Below are 18,882 nucleotides of genomic sequence, written 5' to 3'. Positions count from 1 at the left end.
AGGACGCCTGCGCGCGGGCCCGGGTGACCGCCGGCTGCCCCCGCCGCCGCCCGCCCGGCGTAGCGGGGTCACGTGCTGGCACGGGGCGGGGCCCGCGCGGGGACGCCTGCGCGCTGCGGGCTGACCAAGCCGAGCTTACCCTGCGGAGCCGGCGCTGGATCCCGCGGCCGCTGCCTCGTCTTCTGTCGGCTCCGCCGCCAGCCGGGGCTCGGGCCCGGGCCCGGGCCCCCGGGACATGGCCGTCCGGAGTGCGCAGGGTGACGGTCCCACCTCCAGCCGCTGGGACGGCGGCGCGGGGAAGGCAGGTACGGAAGCCGGCCGGGGCGCCGAGGAGCGGCCTGCGAGGACGGCATGGGGGACAGGGGACAGCTGCCGGAGGAGGGGGTCGGGGAACCCGGGGCGACCGCGCGGGGTGCGAGAGAGGAAAAGGCTGAAGACCCGGGTCACGTCTGAAGTGGAAGAGAGCCTGGAATTGGGGGTCAGCGGATGCTGAGAGGACCGGAGGAACCCTGACTGCAGACCCGCGCCCCCAGTGGGAAGGACGGGGCGGGCGGGGGCCCCGCGTCCCACCTCGTCGCATCTGGAGAGGAGAATTGGGTCTCCCTGAGAACCGAGGCCAAGCCTTGCCCCCGACCGAGACTGTCCGGCCACGTCCGCAGGCTCCGGGGGCCGCCTCCCTAGTGGTCAGGCCGGTTTCCCAAACTTCATTCATCGGTCGCAGTCTGGAGTGACGCGGTGTCCGTGGACCACGTATTTCTTTTAATTACCACGAAATTCACCCTTTAAAGTGTACAGTTCAGTGGTTCTTAGTATATTTTTACAAGGTGGGGCAACCATCGCACTGTCTTAATTCCAGAGCATTTCTAATGCCAAAAAGAAAGGCCATCATTCCCCAGGCCCCATTCTCCACAGCTCCTGGCAACCACCAATCTACTCTGTCTCATCCTGTGCCACCTATTTTAATGTTTAATTGTGAAAAAAGCGAGCCTCTCTATTTTCTTATACTGTCTTATACTAATTTCCATGAAATCATGGTTTCGTTGTGCGCTATGTTTTCAAATATGTTTTACATACAGTTAATAAATGGAGAAGACTACGGTAACTTTCCCACTTTTCCATCCTCTGGTGGGTGGTGCCCATAATAGAACCAACCACATATTCAACCCACGTTTTGATGAAGCACCCGGTTATTCGCATTTTGTTTCTCTGGGTTCATTTTGTCATTGCCCTTTTCTCCTATTCTAATGCTGCATGGAAATGGAGCTCATTCCTCGTATTACTCCTCTAGGCCCTTTGGCCTTGTAACCCTTTGCTGGTGTTTGTATAACATCTGTCCTCATGGCATAATAGTCATTGCCTCAAGTGGTATGGGTCTTGTGACCTGATGTAGTGCAGCTGTGCCTAGGTTGCGAGACTTTATCCTTGTTTCCTTGATTTTGCTTCTTTGGATAAGTGGGAGGAATTTAGAGATGAGAGGGGTTTGTTTGTGTTTTTGTTTTTGTTTTGTTTTTAATCATATAGGGGAATTGACAAAGTTACTAATACTATTAACTCTTTTGTAGAGGTTATGATTAGATTGGTTTACTCTCTAGAATATTCTCCATTTTGGGGGTTGTCTTTCTTCATATGTGCTTGTCTTTATTTTTCAGGTAGTTAATGAATCTCTGCTAATTTGGGTACTGTTTGTTGAAACTAATTAGTACCTCCAAAAACAGAGTTTCTTTTATTTTGTTTTTAATAGGAACCTTACTCAGAATAAGGTAAGGTTTTCCTCTCCCACTGTATTTCTCTGGTACAGATATGAAGTTCAGGCATAAATTTTTTTTTCAAGCATAAATTTTTAAGTTAATTTCCAATGTCAACATCAGGAGTTCAAGGGGTGGAGCAGGGGGTGTCTGTCTGGGATGATCTCTTTCTGACTTGCTCTTTAATTGTTTTGATTAAGGCTAGCACTGCCTATTTAAGTTCAACTTCTGTTTAAAGTCTGTAAAGCTTTCTTGACATGCAAGCTTAAACCAAATAATCATTATGGAATTTTATTCTTGCACATAAGATTCATTTATTAAGCGTGTAGATCATTTACCTGATCTAAGTCACTGATACGTATTTTGCTGATCTGGAAAAACTTTTAGAGGAAGCATAGCTAGTGCTCATTTTTAGCCATTGTCCTTTCCTGTGTATTAAGTTCCCCAAGCCAGATGCTTTTGAAGATACCTGTTGCTCTAAGGAAGCAGAAATCTCTACCTGAGTTTGAGACAATAACAGACTCAGCCATCTTTATCTGAGTTGTTAAGAACTACTGTTTCAGTGCTTCTTATTTAAATGATCATTTTAATGGAGAGCAGGCCAAGTAGTACCGATGTCATTACTTTTTCCTTTGTTGAATGAATTACTTTTCAGGCAGCAGGGATTTATTTATAGCAGTGTCTTACATTTTGCAGCCAGCTCTAGAATAGTCATTTCATTCTGTCATGGTTATGAAAGCCAAGACCTTTATTATAAAGAAATTCGGAACATACCAGCTTTGGAATATATAATACATCTCCCTTATAAGTGGAGCAATTTACAAATTGGAGAAGAAAGGATTCAAGGGGATTTGAAAATGTGGGCTTTTATCCCAAGCCCAAATATCGCATTCTCCAGTCCAGGAATGTGTCCTACCCCAAAATCCATATGTAAAATTTATCTTAAAATAGTTAGACATTAATTTTAACCTTTTTCCAAACATCCCAAGAATAACTCTGACTTTCCTCTTTCTGAGGTGAAGAGGATATGACGTGTAAATTAGTTGTTCATTTGAGACTCTGCAGAACCTCTTCTCCCTCATTGTGTAGTCTAGCAGTTGAACTCATCACTATGTAATTTATACATCTCGAGCTCACTTGAGTTTGCTGTTTTCTCCTCCCTTTTTATGTCACAGTCAAAGCCTGTATGTACGTTAGGTGCAATGAAATATTTGTCTATGGGTGTGGCACACGTAGGAGTGCCTTCTTCATCTGCCACTAACATTTAATTGCTAGAATATGGGATTGAGAAAGGCGATATTGGGGTCTGAACAGACAGCCACTAAAATCCACAATTGAGCAGCATTCTACTCTGGGAATCACCAGTAGCTTTAGAAAAAGGTCAAAGTGCCTACAAATCTATGTAGAGTTTTCTGGTGTGGATATTCTTAACGGTAATATGGGGAAAATAATGCCATTTACTATAGGCCAGTTTTTCCAGAGGAACAATAGCTAAGCTAAATTATTCGTTCTATTCCGCTCGTATGTGTTGAGTTCCCACAGAGCATCAGAATCAAGATAATAGTAGTAAATTTTGAAATGCAGGATTTAAGTAGAATCCAAACAGAGTTTTTAGAGAAATAAGTATTGGAGCTGTGGTTTGGGTTCAGAATTAGTTAAAATTTTGGCATATTATTTACCAAAACCTACTGGAAATCCAGCTGATTGCAAACAGTTTTATTTCCTCCAAGATATAAACAGTGGTTTTCCTTTTCCCCCAGACTGCTGAATAGCTTAAGTGGAAAGAGGGATAGGGTGAATATATGTCTTAAAAAATTGAGGAAAATTTTCCATACTCTTAGAAAATAGGTTAACAAGGTTTCTAAATGTCAGCTACCTCAGTAAATATTTAGTGTTACCATTTAAGTGTTCTTAATTTATGATGTGTAGAAAGTACAAGAACACTCTAAGTTAAAAAAATTTTTAAATATCTGATTTTTTTCTTTGTTGGAAATTAATTCAATTCCTGCTCATATTTTGTCTCAGCCTATGTTGTTATATAAAGTCTTTTCTGTTTTCTGTGTCTCAGTGATCCCTCTTTGGAAACATACAGCCTTCTCTTCCAAAGGATGGCCCTTTGACCCAAAGTAAAATCCCTCCCTGTCTTCCCCTTCAGTTGAGGATAAATCCAATCCAGACTCTTCTATTAGCTACATTTACTGCAGTCCTTCCAGCCTCTCTTCCTTTACCTAACACTTTAGCCTCTTGGAATTTTTCTGTTTTCAGGGCATGATGTTTCTTTCATGTGACAGGGTCTTTGCACGTACTCTCTGGAATGCTCTCCCTTCAGCGCACTCTTCGCATGTGCAAACTTTTCTTTAAGGAGGTACCACAATATATTCTTGGTGAAGTCTTTCCTGATTGCCTCAGAAGTAGTTATTCTTTCCTCTGGGTTTTCATGATTCTTCATGGTTCTATTATATCATGTATAATAATTATGTCACTCCCTACTGTGAGCCTCTCAAGGGCTGGGAGAGAGTCATATTCATGTTTTTATCCCAGTATGGTGCTTACTACAAGTAGTTGCTCATTAAATGATCGACTGATAAGTGAATGGATAGATCAATGGACAGATGGATGGATGGTAAGCACTTTGTAAGTAAACATTTGACTAGTTAGGTGCTGTGCTGACAGGAAATTGGGACTTGATTTTTCATGATTTCTAGGTAGAGTAACCATTTAATTTAGCATCCAACCTGGGACATTTTTGAGAGTGCAGATGGGAGGAGGGGTTTGCTATGAACAGTTATGCCAGGACTATAGGTGTAAACCAGAAATCTCTCAGACAAACTGGAACAGATGGTCCCCTACTAGGTCACCAAGGAAAATAACAGTCTAGCCAGGAGAACAGGTTTACCGGAGTGAAAAAGCACCTGGTCCTGTCTGCACCTCCAATTGCATGTTAACTCCAAACCAGTTGGTGCCTCTGTTTATATGGTTTATGTCACAGTTCTCATAGATAGGTAACCAGGGCCATTAGTACCAACTTTCATTTGCGTTAATAATGTGCAGCTTTATCATGGAAACAAGTTGTAGACTGTTGCCTCAGAATAGAACAGTACTGAGGAAAGCTGCTTAGTGTCTGTTCTAAAACAGACATCTACCTTCTGATGTTAGTCCCTTCTAAAGCCTAACCTACTTCCACTGTTATTCCTCTCTAAAGCCTAACCTACCTTCCAGTGTTATCTTCCACTTTACATTAACTTCAGTGCCCTGCACCTAGTATATGCTACATAAATATTTATTATTATTATTTTTTTAAATATTTATTTATTTATTTTGGCTGCTCCGGGTCTTAGTTGCAGCACACAGGATCTTCATTGCAGCATGCGGGATCTTTAGTTGAGACATGCGGGCTCTTTTAGTTGTAGCATGCAGGCTTCTTAGTTGTGGCATGAGGACTCTTAGTTGCAGCATGCATGCAGGATCTAGTTCCCCGACCAGGCATTGAACCCCACCCCCCTGCATTGGGAGCATGGAACCTTACCCACTGGACCACCAGGGAAGTCCCCATGAATATTTTTTAATCAGTTCATTTACTGTTAAATGAAAGGGCCTCTGTTTCTGTCTCCACGCCTTTCTTCTGCTCTCCTCCCAGCCTCTCAGAATCCTCCCCTTTCTTTTTAAATTGCACTCTTCAGTAATGCCTTCTCAGATTAGCCTGACCCACAGCTGTCTGAACTCTTGGTGTCTGCACATACCTTTTTTGGGCAATTATAGTGCACTGCTTTGTGACATCTCTTTGGTGTTGTCTAGTTTAACTTTTCTTGTGTTTGTTGTTCCTAAAATCAGCCATTCTGCGTGAAAACTCTGACAGCCTATTATTACCCCATTATTTTAAATAGAAAAATTATAATATGCACATTAACCACAGACTCTCAACCAGTCTCCTAAAAAAGTAATTTAAACACAGCAAAATGCCTGTGTATAAATGAGACTACCACATAAGGATATAAGATGCTTAAAACAGTACTTCCTGATCATCAGTAATTAATATGGTTCTTGAGAAACTGTTGCTTTGTATGCAGTATCATGCCTCTCTTACCACTAGCCACACTGGAGGCCCAAGTATACCCTTTGACATTCTACTTTTGAAAATATCTCCATGTGATTCTGATGTTTTACCAGTTGTATTAGTGTGTAACCAGAGACTTTTTCCACGTGTGGTTTTTTTTAAAAAAGTAATATTGAGGACTTCCCTGGTGGCGCAGTGGTTAAGAATCCACCTGCCAGTGCAGGGGACATGGGTTCGAGCCCTGGTCTGGGAAGATCCCACATGCTGTGGAGCAACTAAGCCCGTGCGCCACAACTACTGAGCCCATGTGCCACAACTACTGAAGCCCACGCGCCAGAGCCCATTCTCTGCAACAAAAGAAGCCACTGCAATGAGAAGCCCACACGCCGCAACGAAGAGTAGCCCCCGTTCTCCACAACTAGAGAAAGCCCGTGGGCAGCAACGAAGATCCAATGCAGCCAAAAATAAATAAATAAATTTATTTAAAAGAAAGAGAGAGATATGTGTGCTCTGTAAAGTTTAGCATTAAGAAAGCACAATCATTCTATTAGGAAAAACTGTTAGATATATCTGAATGTACTGAGCATTTATTATAATTGTAAGTCCTTTTGTGTTACTTATATGGCATATCTCCTTAGTGTTTTGCACACTATGTGCTAGTGAAATATCGGTAGATTGGCTTTAAATATACCTACCTTACCTCAAACCAAATAAGGAGATTGAGCCCTGAAGAGAAAATGTACAAATGCTGAATATGTGCCTAATGCCCTTTTCCCTTCTGTTTTGCAGACTTTAATGCCAAAAGGAAAAAGAAAGTGGCAGAGATCTACCAGGCTCTGAACAGTGATCCCACTGATGTGGCTGCCCTTAGACGTATGGCTATCAGTGAAGGAGGGCTCCTGACTGATGAGATCAGGCAGAAAGTGTGGCCCAAGCTCCTCAATATCAACACCAATGATCCATCTCCTATATCAGGTAATTAGGGGGAGGTGCTGTGAAGCGGAGCTTGTCTGGGAGGCAGGGAAAAAGAATGCCAGGGTCGGGCTTCCCTGGTGGCGCAGTGGTTGAGAATCTGCCTGCCAATGCAGGGGACACGGGTTCGAGCCCTGGTCTGGGAAGATCCCACGTGCCGCGGAGCAACTAGGCCCGTGAGCCACAACTACTGAGCCTGCGCGTCTGGAGCCTGTGCCCCGCAACGAGAGAGGCCGCGATAGCGAGAGGCCCGTGCACCGCGGTGAAGAGTGGCCCCCGCTTGCCGCAACTGGAGAAAGCCCTTGCACAGAAACGAAGACCCAACACAGCCAAAAATAAATTAATTAATTAATTAATTTTTTTAAAAAAAGTATATTCTGGGTATTCCCTGGTGGTCCAGTGGTTAGGACTCCATGCTTTCACTGCCGAGGGCCCGGGTTTGATCCCTGGTCAGAGAACTAAGATCCCACAAGCCGCACGGCATGGCCAAGAAACAAACAAACAAAAATGTATATTCCAGTTTACACTCACTTAGAAGTGGGTTGTAGGAATATGTATTTTAACAAGAATCCCACCTAATTCTGACGCACATGGACTGCATTTTGAGAAACATGGGACTATGGGAAGAGATAATACCTCTACGGTCCTTATAAAAACAAAAAAACTTTTTATGAGGAAATACTAAGACCATTTTGAATTCTAAAATTCTGTAATTCTATGAAAAACTGTTACAGTTGGCCCCTCCAAGGATTCAACCAACCATGGATCAAATATATTCTGGAAAAAAAAACCTCCAGAAATTTCCAAAAGCAAAACTTGAATTTGCTGTGCTCTCCAACTATTTACATAGCATTTACATTGTATTAGGTTTTTTTTAAAAATTTATATTTTATTTATTTATTTTTGGCCACGTTGGGTCTTCGTTGCTGCGCATGGGCTTCCTCTAGTTGCTGCTAGCGGGGACTACTCTTTGCTGTGGTGTGCGTGCTTCTCATTGCAGTGGCTTCTCTTGTTGTGGAGAATGGGCTGTAGGCGTGTGGGCTTCAGTAGTTGTGGCGCATGGGCTCAGTAGTTGTGGCTCGCGGGCTCTAGAGCGCAGGCTCAGTAGTTGTGGCACACGGGCTTAGTTGCTCCATGGCATGTGGGATCTTCCTGGACCAGGGATCAAACCCATGTCCCCTGCATTGGCAGGCGGATTCTTAACCGCTGTGCCACCAGGGAAGTCCTGTATTAGGTTTTATAAGTAATCTAGAGGTGATTTAAAATATACAGGAGCTGTAAAACAACTATACCCCAATAAAAAAAAATAATAAAAAAATAAATTAAAAAGTATATGGGAGGATGTGCATGGGTTATATGCAAATGTTACACCACTTAATACCTGGGACTTGAGCATCTGTGGATTTTGGTATCCTTGGGGGTCCTGGAACCAATCCGCCTCGAATACCAAGGGGCAACTGTACTTATTTGCAAGGCCCGTGTAGTAAAAAAAAAAAAAAAAAATTTCATTAGAATACAGTGCAAAATACAAAAGAAAGTACAGCAAAACAGTGAATCCACTTTGTCATTTATTCACTCCACAAAAATTTATTGCTTTCCTGCTGTGTTTGGCAAAAGTCCAGGTGCTGGGGATTCTTTCATTCATTTGGCAAGTACTAATTGTGCTCCTAATGTGTGCCAGGTACTAGAGTTGATTAAAACAGCCTCTGCTGATAAAAAGTTCACGGTGTTGTGGTACAGCCGAGTAGATGGTTTTTTTGTTTGTTTGTTTTATTTTTTAGTATACCTATTTATTTTATGTTTTTTTTTAAATTAATTAATTAATTTATGGCTGCATTGGGTCTTAGTTGTGGCACACAGGATCTATTGTTGCAGCGCTGGTTTCTTCTTCATTGCATCACACAGGCTCTGTTTCAGCGTGCAGCCTTCCCTCTAGTTGTGGCATGCAGGTTTTCTCACTCTAGTTGTGGCACGTGGGCTCCAGAGGGCGAGGGCTCTGTAGTTTGCGGCACTCGGGCTCCCTAGTTGAGGCACACGGGCTCAGTAGTTGTGGCGCGTGGGCTTGGTTGCCCCACAGCATGTGGGACCTTAGTTCCCCGACCAGGGATCAAACCCACATCCCCTGCACTGGAAGGCGGATTCTTTAACATTGGACCACCAGGGAAGTCCCTGAGTAGATGTTTTAAGTTGCCCCTTGTTATTATCTTTGGAACCGGGCTGCCTCAGAGCAGTGATCTTTTTGTTGGAAGGAAAAGGCATTGCTATATTCACACTCTAAATCCTGAGATGGTGTTCCGTGAGATTCCAAATTTCCCATATCTTTATAAGATGAAGTCTGTGTATGCGGAAGTATTATACAGGCTCCTCTAGTAAGTTTTGATTTCGGTTATGAAGAAAATGTACACTTTTATATATATAACTGCTAGAGACTGCCTCCTTACTTTCAGTTGGGCTTAACAACTGAACACAAGTACTAGCTCCTGTTTGCAGTGTCTTAGTTTTAGAATTGCAGGGTCAAGAGAGGTTAGGTTCTTTTTTATGTGAGTTTATCTTAATACTCCTTTCTGAACAGCTCAGTGTTCCCTAGACTTTACAGATGTTAGAGTTTTTCCAGTGGTCTGTGGTTTCCACATTCATGATCTTATTTGATCCTTACAGTAATCTGAGAGGTACATATGGAAGGGAGTAATTCCCAGTTTACAGACGTGGACTTTGAAATTCAGAGCAATTCCCAGTGACACACAGTAGCGGCCTGCATGCAGCTCCTGGCCTCCTGACTTCTCCTCTGCGGCTCTTTGCACTCTGCAGCCTCCTGGATAATCTGTGTTCCCTCCTCTTATGGTCATCATGCCTTGCGTGAAACAGCGTGTTTGGAACTAAACCAGGAATTCCTCTCCAAATGTTGTATCTTGAGTCATGTCCCCTTCAAGAAAAGCCCGAGTATGTCTTTCAGGCCTTTTATGTCATGCCAGGATGTTTTGCTCCTGATGTGGCTTCCCAGACATTCTTGCAATAACATGTTCTTTTTCCTTCAATAGGGAACGACCTACGACAGATGAGCAAGGACTACCAACAAGTGCTCCTGGATGTCAGGCGGTCTTTACGGCGGTTCCCTCCTGGTGAGACACGCCCTCGGTCTTCCTGGGTGGGGGGTGGTGGGGTGGCTTCTGTCCCAGTTGCACTTACTTTCCTGTTTTGGTGCTTGCTTGTCCCAGGAAGTTTCCATCCCAGCACAGAGCGTGACCACATGCAGGACCTTACCTCCTCAGGGACCCATTGTGCTCCCAATCTGCCGCGTCATTCTTTCACTGTCTCAGTCAGTTCAGAACCCCACTGTGAAGGCCTGAGCCTAAAATAATGTCTTTTGGCTTAGAGGTGGTGAATGAGAGAAGAGGGTTTTTCCCCCTTCAGAGCCTTAGAGGAGACTTTATAGGGATTGCTAGAGCCATCAGTCTGGCTTTAAAGAGCAGATTGGTTTGGAAGTGGTCACTATAACAAGAACTATTAATATCTTCATTTATAAATAGCGGTATCTTGAATATACATATATTGGGGCCCTTGGACTGGAAGGAAGGCCAATCACTACATGTTTAAAGAGTCTGTTCCTAAAATTGTCTCCCCATTCCCAGGAATAATGAGAAGAATGACCATTGTCTCCACTTTCACAGTGAAGGAAACTGGCCAGCAAACCTCATCTATTTCTCTTCCTTTGGCAACTCCACCTTAGGTCCATGAAGAGAGGAGAATTGCTAGAGGGAACAAGAGCCTCTAAACCCATTTTCTCACTCTTCTGAACCCATGCTCTAGCATTGGATTTTGTCTGTTAAAGGGCCTCTTTCCTGCTTGCACCCTTGGTTCCTGGAAAGGCTCTTGTGATTCCTTTGTAGCCAGTAGCCTGCCGTCTTGGTTTTGATAAACACATATGCCTATGGTCCATTCGCCTTTTCCTATCCTGCTGGTCTTGAGGAGACCACATAGGACAGATGCATTCCATATTTTCCCCTAGGTAACGTGTTTTCCCTCTGAGCCCTTTATTCCTCTTCCATTTATGTGACATCAGTCTATGATATTATTCTTGTAGGCTGAACTTTCCATGTGGTTTCATATTTTTTTACATTCACGTTCTTCTGAGCTTAGCTGACCTCTTTTATACTGAAAGTTCAAATAAGATTTACTTTTGTTCTCTCACTACTTTCATTACTTTACCTATCCATAGTAGTTGGTTTACTCCATGTTCTTTTTTATCTTTTAGAGTATGCCTTTTTGAGAAGGGGTAGGTAGAAACGGGCAAGAGATGAGCTTCACTCTCACCTAAAAACCTTTGTTCAGTTTAGTCTGGGCTCTTGCATTAGCTGTTTTCTCTCATAAGATCTGTTTTTGACTGGAAAACCTAATGGTGTAGGAAAGCTGTGCTGTGTGCCGTTCTTCTAAAACAGGTCATGAGGCCAAGGGTTGGCATTTTTATACTAAAAGCCAGATGAGCTGCGGAGCCACACTGACCACTGCCAGAACTAGGTGCATGCACTGAAAGATCTCCCGAGACAGTCTCTTCTGTTTCCAGCTGCATCTTTGGATCAAGGAGATCAGTACTTCCTGTGATATTTAGTTTGTTTCTGAGGGGAACATGCATCTCTTACATTTTTTGTTTTTATATAATTTCATACCTACAGAAAAGTTGCAAAAATAGGACAAGGAATTCCCCAGGTGGCTTTTACACAGATTTTCTTATATGTCAACCTTTTACTATGTTTACCGTAGTATTGCTTTCTCTCTCTCCTTTGTGGTACACACACGCAAATTTTTTTCTGAACTATTAAGAATAAATTACACACATGGTGCCCCTTTATCCCTAAATATTTCAGGAATATTTGTTTAATGTTTTTAAAACACGGCTCTTATTACATAATCACACTTGAAATCAGTAACACATTGACAGTATTTACTGCTGTCTAATACAGATTTTATTCAGATTTCACCATTTATTCCAATAATATAGGAAATATAGGAAATAATAATATAGGAAAAGGAGATACAAATTCATGCATTTTCCATTCAGTCTTCATATCTCTTTAGCTTCCTTTATTCTGGAATAGTTCCTTTGTATTTTATGACAGGCCAGTTATTTTATAAAATCTCCCTCAGTTTGGGTTTATCTGGTGTTTCCTCCTTTTAAGATTCAGATGATGAACTCTTGACAGGAATTCCACCGAAGTGGTGCTGAGTTTTCCCTGCAGCACGTCAGGAGGCACATGCTCTCCACTAGTGACACTACTGGCAGCATGACCTGTGGTGACTTGGGTTTTAAGATGGTGTTGGTTGGGTTCCCCCACTGTAAGGTAGCCAGTCTGTGGCTCTTTCCTACATGTCAGGCAGTATCAACAGTGTGTGGATCTTGATGTGTTGCCAAATTGTTGTAATTAATTTTCTTTTATTAAACACTTTCTCTGCTAATCCACTGCTGACCATCTTCCTAACCTCTGTGTTACTAGGCTGCTTGCCATGTTCAAGTGCATCTCCCCTGCCCTCCCCTCCCCAGGCATGCCAGAAGAACAGAGAGAAGGGCTCCAGGAAGAACTGATCGACATCATCCTCCTCATCTTGGCGCGCAACCCTCAGCTGCACTACTACCAGGGCTACCACGACATCGTGGTCACATTTTTGCTGGTGGTAGGCGAGAAGCTGGCAACATCCCTGGTAGAAAAATTGTCTACCCATCACCTCAGGTACCAGCACAAAGGAGCATAAGAGGATGGGTATCACTCCTCAAGTCCCCCTGGGGATAACTCCTAAGCCCATTTCCTAGTCAGTGTTTTCAATGGTTTGAACCCCACTCCACCCTACTGCCCCCAAACCCTGATCCCAGTATTTGGTCTGACCAAGCTCATTGAATTGTCTCCTTCTAGGGATTTCATGGATCCAACAATGGACAACACCAAGCATATATTAAACTATCTGATGCCCATCATTGACCAGGTGAATCCAGACCTCCATGACTTCATGCAGAGGTATATATGTGTCTACATATATGTGTGTACATACACACACACCCCTCTTCAGCTTTCTCCTAGCCTTTGTTTATTCTTCACAAGTCTAGCTCAATTGCATCATCATCTTAGGTTGATTAGTGTTAAGTTCTTCCGAGTTGTCCTTTCCAGTTATCAGCCATCTGGATAATTCAGTTCGGTACACAGTCTTGGAACACTTTTTGGGTGCTGTGCTTTTTGGGGGATAGAAGAGATGTCACAGCCCATGCCCTTGAGGAGTTTACATCTAGTGGAGGGAGGTGGACAAGGTAAGTACACCAAGGTAGACTTTGAGGTTATTGCTGCAACAGAAGTACAGAGTTCTATAGGATCCAGAGGCGAGAAAGACAAGGCCATCTGTGGGTTGTTTTATTCACCACATACCAAGGAGAAGAAATACTTCTTTGCAGTTCTCGTATGATTTTTCTCTTCTGTTTAGTTGGAAATGTGTCCTTGTCCAATGCCTGCCTCTCTTTAAAAAGGAAAAAAAAGGGCTGTGTCTTAAGGTGTTACAGTCACCTCATGTTAACTGTAAAATTAATACAGTTGTGTTTTCAAGCCTGAGAATATGTGCCTGTGCCCCCTCGAAGGATGGACTTTCTCAGAAGGAAAATGGTGGTGTAGTTCTCTGAAAACAGCTAATTCTTGTTGCTGTAGTTGATGTTTGTTGGCCATTAGGAGAGCACCCAGGGAGATAAGGCCACCAGGACCCTACTGTGGTATTAGTGTCATGATGTTGGGTATATTGTAAGGACTTTCTGTGTTGTGAGGAGAAGATGCTGAATTTGTAGGCGGCTGAAATTTCCAGAAAGCATGTTTCTCAAATGCTTTCTTCACACAGCACTGAGGACAAAGAAGGCCCAGGTGGGGGGAAGGGATGACTCAGCAGGGAACCTAACATCTGGACTTCCTTGCTCCTAGTGCCGAGGTGGGGACCATCTTTGCGCTCAGCTGGCTCATCACCTGGTTTGGGCACGTCCTGTCTGACTTCAGGCACGTCGTGCGGTTATACGACTTCTTCCTGGCCTGCCACCCGCTGATGCCCATTTACTTTGCAGCTGTGGTAGGTACAGACCATGAGCCAGCAGCTTGGTGTGCATCCTCCAGTCCAGCTTGATCATGTTCCCTAAAGGGAAACCTGGTGATTATGGAATGATGCAAAAGACAGCACTTCCCGGGCGGGCGTCTCTGGACACTGTTCTGTGGAATGTTAGTGGGAGAGTCATGGGAGAAAAAAATGTTCTGTGTAACAATAAGTTTGGGAAATGCTAGTTAAACAGAGTTGTTAGATTTGTTTACTGCGTGATTCTTTTGAACCTTTAAAATGCTCATGTGCATTGTGAATTATCAGGGTTTCTGTTGACAACTCCTGGAGCTAGTACAACCCCAACTCCGGGTTTAAGTAAAGAAGAAGTGTGGCATTATGATAGAAAGTTGAGATGGCTTTTAGTCGGGGTTGAGGGGCCCCAGTTACCAGAGGGGCCTGAACCATCAGGCGTGAGAGTGGAGGTGGGCACTCACAGTGCTCTTCATTGTCCTTGAAAGGGAGCAAAACCATTCTTTCTGCTGTTTTGAACCATTTCTTCTGTGCTGGAGCTAGGAATCTCCAGTAATCCTTCTTCTTTCCTTCCTCCTAAAAGAACCTCCTTCATTTAATTGGTCAACCTTTCACATCATGGGGTGGAAGTTTGCCTCAGCAGGAAGGGTTTACCCAGTGGGAAAAGTGCTCAGATATGTACATCATTACTTCCTAGATGAATACAAGAATTTGCTGAACTTTTGGGGCGAGCCTTGTTTGGTACCAATTTAAATTCACCTCTAAGGAGAATGAAATGAAGTGGCCAAGGCCCTGTATGTTCTGGTCTCTGATGCAAGGCCTTGCTCCCCACAGATCGTGTTGTATCGAGAGCAGGAAGTCCTGGATTGTGACTGCGACATGGCCTCAGTCCACCACCTGCTGTCCCAGATCCCTCAGGACCTGCCCTATGAGACACTGATCAGTAGAGCAGGAGACCTCTTTGTTCAGTTTCCCCCGTCCGAACTTGCTCGGGAGGCAGCTGCCCAACAGCAAGCTGAGAAGTGAGTGGGGCCACGGCACCGGATGAACCAGGGGTGTTCGTTAGTGAGCAGAAATGATGGAAGACTGTGTCTGGTGGGGACGGGGCTGGGAGTGGTGTTTCCAGAGACCTATGCTTATGCTAGTGGAATCCCCACTTGAGACTTCATGGGTCTTGAATAAGAAGAGTTTTCTGAGCAATGGCTGTCTCTGCCCTCAGCCTATTTAATCTAGTTTTTTCCCTTCTTCTCTCATCCCATTCCGTTCTGTCTCCTCCTCCTCTGCAGAACGGCAGCCTCTACCTTCAAAGACTTTGAGCTGGCATCAGCCCAGCAGAGGCCTGACATGGTACTGCGGCAGCGGTTTCGGGGACTTCTGCGGCCTGAGGAGCGAACAAAAGATGTCCTGACCAAACCAAGGACCAACCGCTTTGTGAAGCTGGCAGTGATGGGACTGACGGTGGCACTTGGAGCAGCCGCTCTGGCTGTGGTGAAAAGTGCCCTGGAGTGGGCCCCAAAGTTTCAGCTGCAGCTGTTTCCCTAAATGCCTGAGAAGACACTTCCTCTTACATGACATCAAGGTCTCACCCTTCCATGGACAGATTGGGAGGGGGTGGAATTTCCTTTATTAAAAGGGTTTCTGTCAAGGGTTTTCTATTCCTGCACCCTTCCCCCCGTCCGTGGATGCCTTTGCTTCAGAGGCCAGTAGCAGAGCGTGCATGACGCTGGGCACTCGGGTCCTGAGCACAGAACTCTTTCTCCCTCACAGTGGGCTTCTGAGTGGGCTCTCTGCTGCCTCCTCTTGTGTTGAGGGAAGTGGGTTTCTGCAGCTCCCGGCTGCCTTTGGAACCCGCTGGGCCTGGTCACTGGGGAGCATCTTGGCTGCTCGTGGTAAGCTGGACCACTGAATGCCCTCCTGGCAGCTCCTCCCATTCTGACTGCTTCAGCCAGACAAAGAAGGATGGAGCTGCTGCTAAAGAAGTCAGACCTTGGAATGAAGGCGAAGGGGCAGAGAAGGCCAGCCTGGGAGCAAGATTGGCCCCTTTTAAGAACAGCTCCATTAGCTGGTCAGAAATCTAAGAGACACATGTGAACTAGGTTACTAGGTAAATCCTACCTATTTTCAGCCTAGAAATCACTTGGGCATTTCCAGTCAAACAGGAAGGAATGTTACGTTTTAGGGCGCAGACACAGGCTGGTTTTTGCCTGCCTTTTTTTTTTTTTCCTCCTTATTCTCTTCCACAAGCCACATGATGATGCATATAAAAGACACTTTTACTACTATTTTTAGAATTACATACACCCAACGTGTAAAGTACCCGCACTTTTAAAGTAATAGTTCCTTCATGGAAAAAAAAAAAATCGTTCTCGTCAGAAGGATGAGCTTCTAAAACCCTGAAGTTTCCTTTCTACTCAATTATTTAACGTTTCACTTTAGTCAGAGTTGCTGTTTGTAAGCAGCCCCACACTTCCATAGTGCCCACTTCTTCTCCAGCTTCCCTTCCTTCCCTCCTGTTGTCCTCCCGTCACCCTTCTACTCCCAAATAGGCATCCACTCACAACCTTGGCTTTGTTTTTTGGGTTTGACTTACCTCCTCAACTGCTGGTCTCTCCTTCCTGGTAGGAAATGTCACTGGGAACTTGTCGGCACCCAGAAAGGGACAAACTGCATCCTGAAGCGTGTGGTGGGAGCCTGGGACAGCCAGCTCGAGGCTTCCTAAGGGCTCTCCAGGTCTTAGAGAGCAAGATGGATACTCACTTCCTCTGGCACAGCTTTTCCTGTAAGCGAAGCCAGGTTTGTTTTAGATTAACTGTGGCTTGAAAAAAAGTGCCTTTTGCTGCTTTGAAGAACTGGGGTGTATAGTATGAAGCAGCCATGTACTTTTATTTTCCTGGTCTGTTGCAGGCACTGTTCTCTCTTGGCAGGTGTTTTCTTAAAGTAAACATGCCAGAAGCACTCCACCCCACCACACCCAGACCTCCACATCCTCCCCATATGCCCACGGTGTGCAGAGTGGTTAGCAGAGGCATCTGTCTACACTGAGTTACACTAAGCACTTCACAACCAAAAACAGCTCAAAGTGGCAGGTCATTCTCCATAGCAGGAGTCCCACCTGGGGTTAGCATGATGTGGAGGATGGGTTAGTCTAGAAAGTGGTAGATTCATCAAGACAAAGGAAATTCTTCCAGGATCTGGATGATGTGAGAAGTTCCCAGTCTTCTCCCGCAACAAGTTTGTCCTCTTGTCATCTTTCCAAATGGGCAGCATCGGCCCCTCCTGCCACAGGCCCTTGGGCCTGTCTGTAAATACTGAAGGAATTGATGGGGAAGAGGAAGGGAGGTGCATGTGATCAGGGTCCCAAGGCCATGGCATTTTGGATCCCAGGAAGCAGGTGGCATGGACTTTTGTTGTGGCCTAGGAAGGAGAAAGTTCATTTGTTTTATAGCTTTTCTGACATCAGGATTATCCCCTGCCAATGAGAAGAAAGCAGCATCTTTTGACCTTCAAGTGGTTTACTATTCTGTAAGGAATATGTGTAAATATTTTGTACAGAGCCCTGTATGAAATAAACAGTCATATGTGGTTACTAATCTCTTCTGTCATTCTTTCCTTGTTGGAGTGGCTTTAGCTTTAGACATCTGGCCTTGATGCTCCCTCCCTTCCACCCCTGACCTGGAGATGTGCTGTATCTGTGGACTCCTGGTTGGCCTTGACTTGCCCGGAGAACTTGAACAGTACCTGCAGTCCTGTTTCTGTTTTTCCTGAGGCAAGAACCTACGTTGCCTGGGTTCACTGTTTCCTTGGCCCAGAGGGGAGACGTAAGGGGGCTGAAGGCTGAGCAGGCATCACTCGGCTCCCCGACCGTGTCCCACCACCATAGGCCAGCTGCCCGTGCTGTCCTTTGATTTGACTTGTGGAGGACACAGGGCTGGCCAGGACACCGCCCTGCCTCTGGGAGCTCACCAGAGAACTGCATTGAAAGAGTAATTTGTTTTCAGTGGCAGTTTCATAGTTGATTGAATGTAAAGAGACTTTTGATAAATGGAAAACTGAAGGAAGGGTATGTGTGGTGAAATAAATACTTGGGTTTTGTCCCCACTTCCCCTGAAACCCTTAGAATTTTCTGAGTGATAGGAGTGTCTTTTGTTGTTCATAATGATTTTCTTTTGATCCCACCTGAGTTTATTCTAATGAAGTGAGTTAAGGTGGGACCCCTGGATAGCCTCAGGATGGCACAGGTCACCGGAAAGACCAAGTGATTAGAGAGTGAGAACTTTGAGCCCCACCACTGACCTCCTGGGAGGGGAGGGGAGGCTGGACATTGAGCACCGCAAAAACTCTCGATTCAGAGTTCAGGAGAGCTGCTGGGTTGGTGCACACATCAAAGTGCTGGGAGGGTGGCATGGCCCGAGAGGGCTTGGGAACACTGCACCCTCTTCCCCCGTTCCTTGCCCTATTCATCTTTTTTATTTGGCTCTTCCTGAGTTGTGTCCTTTATAATAAATCAGTACACGTACGGAAAGTGTTTTCTTGAGTTCTGTGAGTACTTCTAGCAAATTATTGAAACTGAGAGGGTTTTGTAGAAACCACTGAACTTGTAGTTGGCCAGGCAGAAGTGTGGGTAGTCCGGGCACCCCATTTGCAGTTGGATCTGAAGTGGGACAGTCTTGTGGGACTGAGCCCTTTAACTTGTGGCATCAGATGCTAATTCCAGGTAGTTAGTGTCAGAACTGAATTGAATTGTTGGACACCCAGTTGGTGTTGGAAATCAGAGAAGTGGTGTCAGAAAATACTGCACAACATTCAAGGCTGAGGTGGAATTAGTGTAAAAATAATAGCTGAATAACAAGTGTGGGTGTTTTGTAGAAAGATGGAGTGGGCAATGTCAATGGAAGGGGCTCAGGCCAGGGAGAGCTTTGAGCTCTGTGGAAGGGAGTTGGGAGTCTCTGTAGGCAATTTGGGGGATGAGGATGGGCCATGACCAAAACTGGGTTTGGAGAGAGTTCCTGGTGACATGATGGCAAATGTGTT

General features: G+C 44.8%; 1 protein-coding gene across 1 annotated transcript; it reads left to right on the top strand.

Moving 5' to 3' along the window:
- Window positions 1-148: 148 nt before the first annotated feature.
- Window positions 149-17,441, top strand: TBC1D20 (TBC1 domain family member 20). The gene is made up of 8 exons (XM_068524299.1): window positions 149-305; window positions 6,589-6,774; window positions 9,810-9,890; window positions 12,308-12,494; window positions 12,675-12,776; window positions 13,716-13,857; window positions 14,686-14,873; window positions 15,138-17,441. The coding sequence occupies exons 1-8, from the start codon at window positions 236-238 to the stop codon at window positions 15,391-15,393; spliced, it is 1,212 nt and encodes a 403-aa protein (XP_068380400.1). The 5' UTR covers window positions 149-235; the 3' UTR covers window positions 15,394-17,441.
- Window positions 17,442-18,882: the final 1,441 nt, after the last annotated feature.

This window comes from Eschrichtius robustus, chromosome 16 (assembly GCF_028021215.1).
Source record: "Eschrichtius robustus isolate mEscRob2 chromosome 16, mEscRob2.pri, whole genome shotgun sequence".
NCBI lineage: Eukaryota > Metazoa > Chordata > Mammalia > Artiodactyla > Eschrichtiidae > Eschrichtius > Eschrichtius robustus.
This window is presented reverse-complemented; position numbering and strand designations above follow the sequence as displayed.